The following is a 13,939-nucleotide window of genomic DNA, read 5'->3' on the forward strand; positions in this document are numbered from 1 at the left end:
ATGACACGACGGTGTGGAAAAATGGATCCGCAGGATTCTTGGGAGTGGGCGCACGCGACACATCGAATCTCCACAATCTATGTTTATTTTTTCATTAGCTCTATGATTTTTGTGGCTGTCAGCCTTTATTTTTTCTCCAAGGAGTTCGTGGTGTCGCCTGACAATTTCAGCGAATTGGTTCACAGTTATCGGTCAGATTATACAAACAAAACCGTCGTCGGATATGATGAGGTGAGGCTTCTACGATTTATTAGGTATCAGTTGAAAATGTGGGAGTTAAAAAATAGCATTTTGTTTTTTTTTAGATGGTTAAATTGTATAATACTTATGGGGTTATTCATGTAGCGAAAATATGTATTGAAATGCATTTACAGTTATGTCGCGAAATGCTTTGAAATACATTTCGCGACGCTCATGCATTGAATTTCGAGGGCGCGGAAATGCATTTCAATACATATTTTCGCTACATGAATAACCCCATTACAGAACTAAACACATACCGTAAACACACTTATAAAAGGACCATTTAACTTTCAACTTTGTGCCAATTTATCTCGTTTCCTGTGAAAGATAACAAAAGATTATTTACTGAAATATTGTTTATCATAAGATCACCAATATTTTGTCAGTTGACTATCTCTAGATATCTTTTACAGGAAATTAGATATATGAGCTTAAAGTTTAATGTCAGGAAGTCATTATAAAAAATGAAAAATAACCGATATTGGATGCCTTAAAGATGTAGTAGTTTTTATTGGATCGTACCGAAAATTTTCAAGTGTACTAACCAAAAATAGAGATTCAATTTTGTAGTTTACCACTTTTTTGTACAAACTCATTCGAATGAGATAAACCGTTAAAAATGTCTCGACTATGAAATCAGTGTTATTTCGTAAAATTATGGTACTTGGCTGGTTTTAAGCTGTTTATCTCATTCAAATCAATTTATAGAAACAACTTTCGTTTACAAAATTAGACATTTTTTGTTAAAGAAACCTGAAAATTTTCGTATCCAGTAAAGGGTATTATCATTATTAGGCATCTAAATTTGTCTATTTTCAACAAAAATGGCTACAATTTATAAATATATGACAGTTCTCTGAATTAATTATAGGGAAAAAGCCGAACAATGAATTCATTCTTCCAAATTGACTACTAAAAATGTATTATAATATTTAAGAATTTCTAAACTCCCAGGTGATCGCTGCCATGAATCCATTCCACCCCTTCCACAAATTCCTTGCCCGAAACCATATCCGCCACTCATTCGGCACAGTTTTTAACAATCATTGCTACGTATTCCCCCATCCAAACGGTACGAATCTTCCGTCGATTCTTCGAAGGATGACATTTTCGGCGCCAGCTCAGGCATCAATGCGAACCGCCGTTTTAATCACTGTTCTGTTAAGGGTGAGTATGTAGTAGGGTTTCGGAGAGAATGACAATTTCCAACTCGTACCAATCAGAAACCAAAATTGAAAAAGTTCATGGCCAAAGAGCATACAATTTCAGATGGTCATCGTTTTGATTCGCACATCTGATGTAATGTTGCAAAATCCTGCAAAATTCATAAAAATCAAAGTGATCGGATGTGTTTGTACCATCACTGATCTGTGTGTTTCGGTGTTCGGAATGTTCGTCACTTGTCTACATACTAGTGTGGATATCAATGATTGTGAGATTCAGATTGCTTTCAAACTTTGATTTTAAGATGTTTCAGTGAGTTTCCTGGTGTACTACTCGCTTCCACTGTTCGGGGCGTCGTTTTTCATCTGTGCCACTTCGTATACCTATTTGGAATCTTATGATATTCATAGAAAGGTAAGTTGCATGTGAAATAACTGAAAGTACAATTTTGGAGTCTGGAACTTTGTCTAATTCAATACACCTTCAACGAGAAACGCAAAAAGCTACGTTGAGCTTGTCCGATCTTCAGAACTTACGGCATCTGTCAAAACGTATCATGTTTTGACTTTTTCAGTGAAAGTCAACTTGAAAGTCCTGAAAAAGTAGTTGTGACCTTTCCCAGCGGTCTGAAATTTCAGAGTACACTAAACAAAATTAGAGAATCCGTTTTATAAGATAATTTGTTTCAAAAATATACAATTATCATTTTAGGCATAATTGGGCATTTTGGCTTATATTTTTTGTATGTATTTTTTAAATTTTAGTATGATCTAGAATTTTCGAAGCAATGGGAATGTTATTTTTTGTACTCCAAAATTTACAAAGTTTCAATGAAAAAGTCAAAATATGATGTTCAGTACAGTACCGTAAGACCTGTAACAGAAGCACATTGTCAATTTCAAGCTAATTTTTCTTGGGTCCTATGCAAGACAACTGATAAACTGTTTGTGTTATTATGATTAACAATTTATCAGTTACTTTTTGAAATTATTCTACAGGAATTCAGAAAAATTGGCTCAAAATTCAGGGGCTCTTCTATTGCAGGTTTCACGATATTTCCCATACAATTGATCGAAAACAGCGTTTCTAGCTTTTTCGGTTTTACAGTTTCCCTCTCAACCCCAAAAATCCCTTCCAGTATCTTTGGACGGACTGATTCCGACCAAAAACCATAATCTATTTTCAGAGCAGTCGCGTGTTGGAACGTGCATTTTGTATTGCTCTTTTCGCCCTCTGCCTGCCGATCGTGTGCAAAGACTACATCTCATTCCTCTTCTCCAAACCGTGCTTGTATCACGGTAAGTGTTTTACTATCTGCATAAAACTGACCACGCGCCTCTTCACCTATCTAACTCTCCGTATAATTCAACTTATCATTATTGAACTTTGGAATTTTAGCATGGAGAAAGTGGGAGAGGTAGAAAGTGACGTTTAGAGTTGATAAATTGGTCAAGAACTGGCATGTGATATGTATATCAATTTGTTACTCTTCCTCTCCAAATGGAAGAAATGTGATCAATGAGTTCAAATTTACAGCGGAACTGTTACCGGCACTTTGTGAATACATTTGCATTGTCACTATCATTGTTTTCTACATGACACAGATTGAGGACTTTGGGTAAGAGAAGAAAAGACCACACGTTTTGATTGAATACGGGTTGAAAATGAATTTCGAAAAGGTTCAATAAAATATTTGAAGAAATGGTTTTTCTATTTCTAAAGATAACAGTCAAACGAAAACCATGCAAATACCGCACTGTCAAGTTTATCCTAATTTATCGTGGTTCCTGTGAAAGATATGAAGAAATGATCAACTGATAAAATGTTTTTGATATGATGATGAACATTCTGTCAGTTGGTCACTTTTTGATAACTTTTACAGGAAGCGAGATAAATAGGTTCAAAGTTCAGGGGTTTAGGAGACATCCTTTTAAAGGGGATATATATATATTTAAAGCCTTTTTGGATGCCTGCATACAATAATCAATTAGTTTGAAAAAATTTTTACTTTTTTAGAAAATATGACTTTGCAAAATACAGTGAAATCTCTAATAGAGTTGTGACTTTTTTCAGTCTCCCCGTCAACTTTGAGCCAATTAAAATGATTATCAGAAATTCAAAACTTGAAATTTTAGTAGAAGATTTTCTGAATAATTAGAGCAAGATGTACATCATAGACAACAACTTATTAATAAGATTTCGAATGTCTTTCTTGTTAAATTATGTCCTTTAAATTTGAAATTCTGATTTTGATTTTCTCATTTCCTGGAATCTTCTGAGCTCAGTTTCTTTCAAGATGACAAATGTTCAAAGGAGTTTAAAGAACTATGACAGCTTCTTTTTTCTGCAAAACCCTGACATTTAGATCTTTCCAATTATATTTTACATCAGAGTTCTTGACATCATTCTGTGCATACTTGTATGTCAATTTATTTTCTCCCAAATCAGTCAGACAAAAAATGTATGACTTTTAACAAAACAAATTTCCCAATTATCAATCTTTCAGAGAAATGCAAATGGTGTTATCCTGTGAACGAGAGGAGACCATGTGCTGTATGGATTTCATCGATATTCCTGAATTTAAACCAGCAATGCTCCATGACTTTCATGAACTCATCCAGCATCAAAGGGAACAGGAAAAGAAACGTCTTCATAAATCCATTATTTTTGTTTCTTAATTTCATACAAAGCCGTCTAGGTATTTCAATTAGTCAATTTTTCTAGTTTTAGCCATCTTTCTCTCTATTCGGGTTCCTCCATTTCATCGTTTTCCTTATAGTACTTTTTGCTCATCTTTCCCCCCAAAATTCAAATTTGATCTCTTTTCGTTCAAGTCCCTTTTTTTCAAATGAACTCTTTTTTTTGAATTCCTGAACTTTTTTTGTATTTTTCGAACAGGTCAAAGTCGACAACCAAGAAAAAAGTGGATAAGCCCTGACAAGAAGCTTAACTATTCGGTTCCAGAACATGCCAAAATCAGGACAAGAACTGATAAGCAAACATGAAGATAAAGTGGGTTGAGAGCGTGGCGTGATATGACTAGATAAAGAAAAAGGGTTTGGCATTAAAACAACCGTAATTTTGGGTTGGGCATTATATGATGTAACCTGCCCATTTGGGAACAGAGAAACTGATGGGAGTACGGTACTAGAAGACTCAGTTCAGTTTTCCAACCAGAGTCTACCGTAATAATAATGTCTTTCGGAAAGCTAAGCAATCTGAAAAAGAAAGTTTAGAATATTTTCAAGTGATCCGATAATTTGAGAATATGGAAACAAAGTTTAAGTTTCAAGACAGTTCCTGAAAAGTTGGGGAACATCTCAAAAAGTCTATTGTAAAACAATTAAACGATTAAAACCAATACGTATTGAAAGGGACATGTAGAGATATTGAAGCTTCTTGGGATCGTGAACAAATCATCAACTATGAATCCGGCTGTTCCAAATTTTTCATATTAGGTTGGAAAGAAAGTTTCTTTCTTTTTTGGCAAAGCTTTCGATCAAATTTTTCTCAATGCGGAGGGAGCTAGATCAATGAAAGTGGCGTTCATTAGCATCAATAGTTGTCTGGCAAAGCTCCGGTAATTTCTTGATTCCATCGGCCCAGAACGAGGAGGGCTGCGATTGAAATAGTGGGCCTACTCCTTTTTTGTGCCATAGTTCATATTTTCTAATTATGAACTACACAAGGTGGCAGTTATAGTGGTACCTTCAACTAAAAGTTCCCGGTTTCCATTACTTTGACCGACCATCAAACTCATAGCATACCTATTTTTATGGAAAATTTAGGTTCTTGGACGTCCAGAGCTAGCTATTTCTTGGCAATCAACTGACCCTTCCGCACATTGACAGAGTAACTTACCCACTTATCATCTACTGTAATGACATCATCCAGCCATTTGAACGTGCGAAGAAATGATAGGTGAAACATACCCATGTCTACATGGCGAAAGATATTGTAGCCCGGAAAAACACCGGGTACGAATCAACCCAGATTTTGACTTTGCCAAGAGACTTCGATCTGTTTACAAAACTTGGTTGACTAGAGGGCAATACCTGTGACATTTTACAAATGTTTGAAATGGATGTACCTCCCCGGTTTTTAGCAATTGATGAAGATCCGACTCACTAGGCCGTTGGCATCTTTCAAACTGAACTCTCTTGTTTGGAATTCTTCGAATAAAAGCCAAATTGTAGGCGATGACGGAACATGTCCCTTATATACAGCCACAATTTTTTTTCCAAATACCAGCTGTTTGAAGACCGAATAAAAATAAAAATATAATCAAGTTGCCAATGGGCAGTCGGATAAGGACTAAAAGAATCGCCATTTCTTCAACACGAAGAGAGATGAAAATTTGAAAATCTAGGATCTAATAGGCACTGAACACAGCTCTCTGACAAAAAATTTGGCCCGCTAAACAACTTGGAGGGCCAGATATCGATCCTCAAAAAAAAACTCTGCCAAAAAGAAAGAAACTTTCTTTCCAACCTAATACTTTGTACTTGCTGATTTTTTTTGGAGCATTCAGCACTGGGAGAAAAAATATATCTTTTTTACTGAATCAATGGGAAATAGCCGATTTTGAAGTCCTGAAAAACAGTCCAGAATATTCTTATTGGTCTCCAAGCTTCCGATTATAATCAAATTAGAGCTTCAACACTGCACATTGATTTGACAAGAAAATTATCCGTCACAGATCTTTCTTAAAGTGAAAATTGTGAAATCTTTCCAGAATACCAATTTTCTTAAAAATATCTCTTCTCGGATTTTCCCAATTTTTCACACCCTTCAAAAGTTGCTTATCAGTTTGTGTCTACCCGGAGGTTTGTCTTTTTGAATAGGCCGGGGTTACTTCAAAAATCACGTAGGCTTCAAACATCATAACTACGATTTTCTGAATACAAAACGATCATTTTAATTCGTTTGTCGTAATTCGGAATTCCTGATCAATGACGATAGACGGTGTAATTGATAATTGATCTGCACCGATTGAGATGATATCATTGATAAATCTGAATTTTGAGAATCTGAAATTCAGCTGCCCATTTTCCTTTCCCTCCTCCCTATCAAAAGACAATACACAAATTTTCGTGCATTTTCTGGAGCATATAGTTAACATTTTGTGTTATCAGTCAATGAAACTTTCTCCTCTTATTGTCATCATGATCAAACAGAGACACAGCCTCTGGGCATTTTTATCTAGTTTTTATCGCTTTTTACTTTTTTATTTTTCGAATTGAACTTTTGAGAGATCAGAATTGCGGATTTGATACTTAATGAATGTTCTGATTGATAGAGAATGATCAGGTTCAGTGATAACTTCTTCTCGAGAGGATGACATTTTGAAAATTGCGTTTTTATCTTCTATCGGGGGAGTTTTCTAACAGGTTTGAGTGATACGGTAAGATTTTTGACCTTCGAAAATTCAAGTATTTTACAGTAACCATCTAGTCTTGGCGTTCTTTCGAAATTTGAATGTAATCATTCTGTCTCTTTTCCACGGGAACTAAAGATAAGAACTTCCAGCTCAGCAGTAACTGAAATAGTTACTGGAATATGGAATTGATCATGGAATGATCTGAAAAATAAAATATTCATTTATCTGATAACCTGAGTTGGAGTAATCGGAGCTTATCGATAACTTAGAACTTTTTGGATCAGAATTTAATTACTCAAAACTTGAGAATTAAAAAATGTGATATTGTCAATTCAAAACAAATTGCGCGGATCAAATCGTAAACAACAAATTGGTATACGGTAGAATGAATCTAGCCTCTTGTAATTTTTCGCCCAAAAATTGCAAAATGAATAGAAAGGGTGGAGGCTAGTTGTTAGTAACCAATTTCATTGCTTACGGGATCTTTTTTTTTAATTGACAATGATTCCCAACTCATGAAAGAACAGTAATACAGTAACCCAACAAGAATATATCAAATTTAGACTTTTTCAGAACGGATTAGTAAATTTGACCTTATGAAAAAGTATCCAGAATTATTAAAATTATCTGAAAATTTCAGGGTATAGAAAACAAAATCAAAGCTTTATTTTTGTATTAATTTGTCCAAAAAGTCTTTGACACTTTTCTTCGAGAGGCATCAATAAGAAATGTATTCACTATTGGAGTTTGTAACTTTTTGCCAGCGCAACAGAAGTTGGGTGATTTCAATTGCGCAGAAATCTGGCGACTCAGAAGCGAAAAAATGATTCAAATTTTTTTGACATCTTTCCGATCGTGGAATTTATTTCCAGCAAGAAAGTTCGGAGAAATTAGTAAAAGTGGTAATTAATTAGTGCCAGATGAGGGGTATACGCTGGGTAAAACAAAATTTTGATTCCTATAGGCTCGAGCGTACTACGGGGTGTTCAAAGATTTGTGTGGTTTTTCGTTGTCATGCAATAGTTTGAACAGCAAGCCTTTCTGGAGGTGAGGGCGATGTGCATAAATATCACTTTCCATTTGGAAGCCGTAGAGCCAGAGTTGGTGATACTGGAGCCCGGAAACAGCTTGCGGGACATTACTCCAGCCCTGTCTAACCAAATTCAAAAAATCTGATTTTGGCGTAGTTCCCTTCTCCGAATCTTTTGAACAAAAACTTATTAGTGGTTCGAGGGAAAACTTATTAGTGGTTCGAGTGTCTACGTCTAACACTTTGCACCTTGTTCGCCAAAGTTCGTTGCTCTAGAGACCCAGGAGCAACATGAACAAAACACACCTCTGGGTATGTGATGTTCATCGAGTTAGTTCTCGCCCATTACACTGTTTAGGGGAAATTTTTTATAGTGCGTCAAACACACAATGTGAGACAACTATAAATATGAAAACAGATTTAGAACAAATCGAAATTCGGACGAGCAACATAGAGCGAAGTAAAAGTGTCAAAGACTTTTTGGACAACCTAATAATTGACGACTTCTTTGTACAAATCCATCAAAACGAGATAAGCGGTTTTAAAGGGATTTTTGTATTTTCGGGACTTTTTTGGTTGCAAACGGCATATCTCATCAGAATGGAAATTGGCGAAAAGGTTGTCGATTACAAAAGTAAATATTTTTTTAAAGTATATTCTGTTGTTTTCAGAGTAGTGGAAATTCTCTGGATTTTTTTCAGAAGTCCAACGTTGACTATTTTCCACTAAAAAAGCCAAAATATGATATTTTCCGGTATTGTATATGCTACAAATTATTTCGAATTTCATTTCCTCAACTTTTGACATCTGAAAACTTTTTGAAAATTACAAAAAAATGGGCTTTTATCTGATTCTCAAATAGTTGGCTGGGATATGTTTGAGAGCTTAAAAAGCGAATCATTTGTGGAAAACCAAATAAAAAAAATTCTAATTGGTACTTCACTATCAAAAATATTCAAAACAGTGCATTTCAGTTTTACACATTTGATTAACATCAAGATCCCGAATTTTACAAACTTCCAGAAAAAAAAATCAAAAGTTCAAAAAAAACTTTTTATGTGCTGAATGATAAAATGAAAAACTGCTTTTTTGAAGCCTTCAAAACGCTGAGTAATTTTTAAAAAATTCCAGAATTTGATGTCATTAATGAATACTGGTTCAAACAAAAATATTACTGTAGAACTTTCCATTGCGCCCCAGGCAACGGTGTTTGAACTATCAGATAGCGGGTGACTCCGCCCATTATTTTATTTTGTCCAAAAAAGGGAAAAGGGATTACGGTAGCAGATTCTTGAAAATACCCAGATAAACGACAACTATTTTTAGGAACTAATTAGTGTCGATACATGGCTAACTAATTTTTCTAGATAGGATAATTTTGAAATTCAAAAATAAACTGTATACTAAAAACAATCTAGTCAAGAACCTGAAAATGATCTTTCATTTTTAAGAGACGACAAAAAAATTTTGGACTGAAAATAGTTGTAAAAAAACAAGTCTCTAACTGATAATGGAAGGAAACATCAAAACACAGTCATCTTAAAATTTTATGTTGAATCTGAAAACAACAAATTTTAACTAGATTGAAGTTTTCTTCTTAGTTTTCTATTTTCAGTTTTAATTTGAGGTTTTCTTTTCACTTCAAACTACAAACGCATTTCTGTTTGGAATCCCTCAAACGGGTGTTTCTTTTCTTTTTATGAAAAACGAAAATGAGAATTGAATATCCGTTTCTTGTGTCTTTCTGATTTGGTTGTTTTTCTGATCACAATTAGAACTAACAGACTAATTTAGTAGATAGTTCAAACATCCAAAACATGTGGTTGGAAGAAAAATATCAAAAAAAGATCAAAAAGACCGAGAAAAAAAGTCTGACTAGATCTTTGAAACAAACATTGGAAGTTAAGGTACAAAGTCTGATGAGTGCCCTGAAAAGTTCGAAGACAAGTATTTCGTTAAAGGGCATTACAGTTAGAATTGACGAGGGTTTTTTTTTTGGAAAGAACTCTGGACCTTTAAACATATCGTTTTCAGGATACAGTAACGATCAAAAGTTTCTCTAATAGAAGCTCACCCTAAACATTCACTTCGAGCTCGATTATCTTGGTTCTTATGAAATATATCAAAAATCTGTAAACTGATAAAATATTTATGAGATTATGATTTACATTTTTTCTGTTGAATGATTTTTGATATCTTTCAAAGGAACCGAGATAATTTTAAAGTGACGAAGAAAGTGAGTCTTTTTTAGAAAAAATACGGTATACTGCGGGTAGAGATGTGGAGCCAAATTACAAAATAAATAAATTTTGAGAAAATTTCAATATCAGTTTAAAATTTTGAATTCATTTTGGACTTTTTGATTAGTTAGTATTAGTTCTTCTCAAAATTCAAAAACTGATCCACCAGGAACTTACAATTTTTTATAATTTTTGTAGCTTTCAGAAACCAGTAAAAAATTGGACCTTACATTTTGGAGAAGCTTCATTTTCAAATTACTTTTCTAGCCACCGCAGTCTCTACCCCAACAACATTATCATTATCATCAAATTTACCTGAACCACTAATTAATAGACTCTATTCTTGTTCTTTTTCTAGCAACAAATAATTCATGTTATCACAAAAAGAGCTACTCAGATGCACAAATTCAAAAAACTTGCTGATGATCTATTTATGACGAAATGATTCGTGATCTATAACTGAAATTTCAATCGGAAAGTCTGATTATTGTTTCAAGGAGAGCTACGCATTTCGTGGAAAAATTTGTGCATTGACTTCACAGAAAAGAGTGTAGGAGGTGGTTTCAGAAGTTTTGGTTTTTTTGATAACTCCTTTTGTGTGATTTCTGCTTCTATTTTTGGGGGAAGAGACATGGGTAGAAAGTAGTTGGAGTTTACCAGTTCTTAGTGAATTAGTGCTGACTACAGTAAACCAATAATTCAAAAATTTCCACATATTTTTATTCCAAAAAAAGCGGGAGCTTATCCGAATATATTTTGTAAATTAAAAAAATCTACCGTGCTTCCTTTAATAGAAACCCGCCCAAACCGTCAACTTTAAGCTCAATTATTACGGTTCCGGTAAGAGATATCAAAATTTTATCAACTAAAAAATTGTTTACCATAATATCATTATTATTTTATCAATTGACAACTTATTGATGCCTTTCACAGGAATCGAGATAATTGAGCTCAAACTTGACCACTCGGGTGAGCTGTATTAGAAGAAATAAGGTAATTTCGTTTAGTATACTGTGAAATTTTCAGCTAAATCCAGGACTCTGTAATACCTTTTCAGGACTCCAGAGTTGCGGTAAAAGAGAAACGCCGGTGGCCGCGCCTAATGGTCCCGCAACGATAACTACAGTAACTTAAGAATATTTTAATTGTCCTAATTTATTTTTTCGAATCTCGTGCGTTTTCAGTCGATTATTTCAATGTCAAAATTTTTGTTTCTCGACTTGGTCGGGAAAAGAAAAACAGAAAAACTAGGCAAAACGTAAAATCGAGAAAATCAATCCAGAAAAAAAATATCTTTGGGTTACGGTAGTTCTTGCAGTGGAACCTTCGGCCACGGCCACCGGCACTTCTCTTCCACAGCTCCGGTTTTTTGTACCAGAATAATACTGAATGATGACTTTTATAAAGATCCGCATTCAAAATGTACCGGCTTACAATGACCTTTGGAACCAGCCAAATCTATGAATACTTTCCGTTACAGCTCAAGATAGTTACCTCCTTATCCTTTCATTTTCATAAGTCACAAAAATATTATTTTCAGAGTCAGCAAGTGTCAAGGTTCAACTTCTGCACCTTATCACTTCTCGAAAACCCCACAAAGCTACAGTATCTTGCAAAAGAAACCACCCAATGTTATGAAATCATCAAGTTCAAAACACCAGAACATGTTAGGCTACAACTGACACGCTACAAAATGTATTTCCGAGAAGGAATTCCCTAATTCCATCGGTCTCTTCGGTTCTTTCGAAAACAGTGATCAAATAAACACAGTAGTCCCTCCCAACCCCACCTTATTAAAAAGACTCTAGTTGGAAATACATCAACAACTAAACTCTATTGCTCCGCCCATCTGAAAATTGTCCCCCTATTCTTCAAAAATAGCGGAGGTGTATAAATAGGCGCACACCAACCCGGGTCATTTCTCATTATCAATTCAAAAGAAAATGGAATCAGCCTATCAAAAAGTCTACGATTATTTCGGAGGTGACCCCTTGCTTATCTAGTAAGTCAAAATTATGATAAAATTTAAAACTTTCTTTGATTGTTTCAGTGTGATAGGAGGTACAGTAATCGTGAATATCAACTTCTGGCTGTTCAATTTATTTTTCATTCTGATCGATATGATTGATCCGAATTGGGTGCAACCTTATAAGATTCAGGATGAGAAGAAACCGCCGTTATCGAAATATCTTGGAGCCTTTAAAGTTATTTTGACAAATCAATTCATTTCGGGACCACTGATCACGATATGCTGGTATTTTCCAGCGGTTTGGTTTGGTAAGTTTTGACAGGCTGAGCAATAGAATCTACAGTAATCCCTAATTAATTTTCCAGGCGCCCGCTTCACTGGACCAATGCCATCTGTCCTAGAAATTCTACGCGACATTTTTGTGTCGATTTTATGCGAGGAAATCGGATTTTACTATACTCACAGGTAAAACAGAAATATCGAATTTCAACAAAATTCCAATTGTCAGACTCTTCCACCACCCAAGAATTTATAAGTACATCCACAAAAAGCATCATGAGTGGACCGCACCAGTTTGTAAGTCACTTAAAGAACTTTTTCTAAAAACACCAAAAAATTTCAGCTATCACAAGCATCTACTGTCACCCTCTGGAACATGCAATCTCAAATTTGAGTCCAGTTCTTCTGGGACCAACAATTTGCGGAAGCCACGTGGTGACTCTTTGGATTTGGGCATCACTCGCGATTCTCTCAACGACTTGTTCGCATTCAGGTACAGTAATCCTACTTTCACTTTTGCGATCAGTAGTCACAAATCACAGAAACTGGAAAGCCAAATTGAATTAAATGTTTTCAGGCTATCATTTCCCATTCATGTTTTCACCAGAACCACATGACTATCATCATAAAGTGTGAGTTATTTTTAATCATTTTTTAAAAGTTTAATAGAAATTCAATTATCTCGGTTTCAATGAGAGATATCAAAAATTGTTCAACTGATAAAGTACTGGTGATATTATGATAAATAATTTATCAGTTCACTAATTTTTGATATCTGTCACAGGAACCGAGATAATTTAGCTCAAAGTTGACCGTCTGGGTGGGCTTGTACTAAATGTTTGTCGATTACTGTAGATTCTATAGCATTATATTTTTAATAACCTCAAAACCCATAATCTAGGCTCTAAACTTCTATAATATGAATTCCTATTTTTTTTCAATTTCCAGATTCAATGAATGCTTTGGAACTGGACTTTTGGATTGGATCCACGGAACAGACACCACTTTCCGCAAGTCAGTGGAAGGAAAACGAAACTATATGAGTTGGAGTCTCAAACCAATCAAGCAGATTCATCCGGACGATGAGAAACAAGAATAGAGAATTTGTAAAAAAATTGTACATTTAGAGACAAAAAGTGCCGGTTCAATTATGAAATCTCATGAGCTTATTTTTCTACTATTGCTGGTTTGATTCGAATAAAATTTTAAAATGAATAAATGTATTAAAAGAACAAGGAACAAACGGGAGTCATTGGAATGCGAACAGACTAATCAGATCATATTTGGGAGGTACCGTATACGGCGACACAAATCACGGATATATTTCTTTTCTCAGCGAAATTTCTAACTTCGAAATTAGATCTGCAAAATCTACTAAGGATACTGTAACAAAAAGAGGTTCAAGAAATCAAACCAATCGAACGATCACGAAGAGAATGTGATCACGAAGACATTTATGAAATCTCACGCCTTCAGATTCGGAACCGCTTGGATATAGTTTGACGTCTTCTGAGATCAAATTATCGGTCGCAACGAGACAGGAAGAAGAATGTGACAAGGGAAGATGTAGACAATTGACGCTGATCTTCAGATTTGATATCGAAATTCATATTGAAAGAAGAAGGTGTTGAGAA

General features: G+C 34.8%; 2 protein-coding genes across 2 annotated transcripts; both read left to right on the forward strand.

Moving 5' to 3' along the window:
- CBG00645 lies at positions 1 to 4,085 on the forward strand (the record flags this gene model as incomplete). The annotated part of the gene is made up of 7 exons (XM_002630184.1): positions 1 to 231; positions 1,198 to 1,410; positions 1,513 to 1,675; positions 1,721 to 1,821; positions 2,594 to 2,705; positions 2,944 to 3,025; positions 3,914 to 4,085. 7 exons carry the CDS (start codon positions 1 to 3, stop codon positions 4,083 to 4,085), a joined length of 1,074 nt encoding a protein of 357 aa, XP_002630230.1.
- A 7,915-nt stretch (positions 4,086 to 12,000) lies between these two features.
- CBG00644 lies at positions 12,001 to 13,404 on the forward strand (the record flags this gene model as incomplete). The annotated part of the gene is made up of 7 exons (XM_002630183.1): positions 12,001 to 12,059; positions 12,108 to 12,334; positions 12,392 to 12,491; positions 12,535 to 12,602; positions 12,649 to 12,798; positions 12,883 to 12,937; positions 13,254 to 13,404. 7 exons carry the CDS (start codon positions 12,001 to 12,003, stop codon positions 13,402 to 13,404), a joined length of 810 nt encoding a protein of 269 aa, XP_002630229.1.
- Positions 13,405 to 13,939: the final 535 nt, after the last annotated feature.

This window comes from Caenorhabditis briggsae (assembly GCF_000004555.2).
Source record: "Caenorhabditis briggsae complete genome, chrII, whole genome shotgun sequence".
Classification (NCBI taxonomy): domain Eukaryota; kingdom Metazoa; phylum Nematoda; class Chromadorea; order Rhabditida; family Rhabditidae; genus Caenorhabditis; species Caenorhabditis briggsae.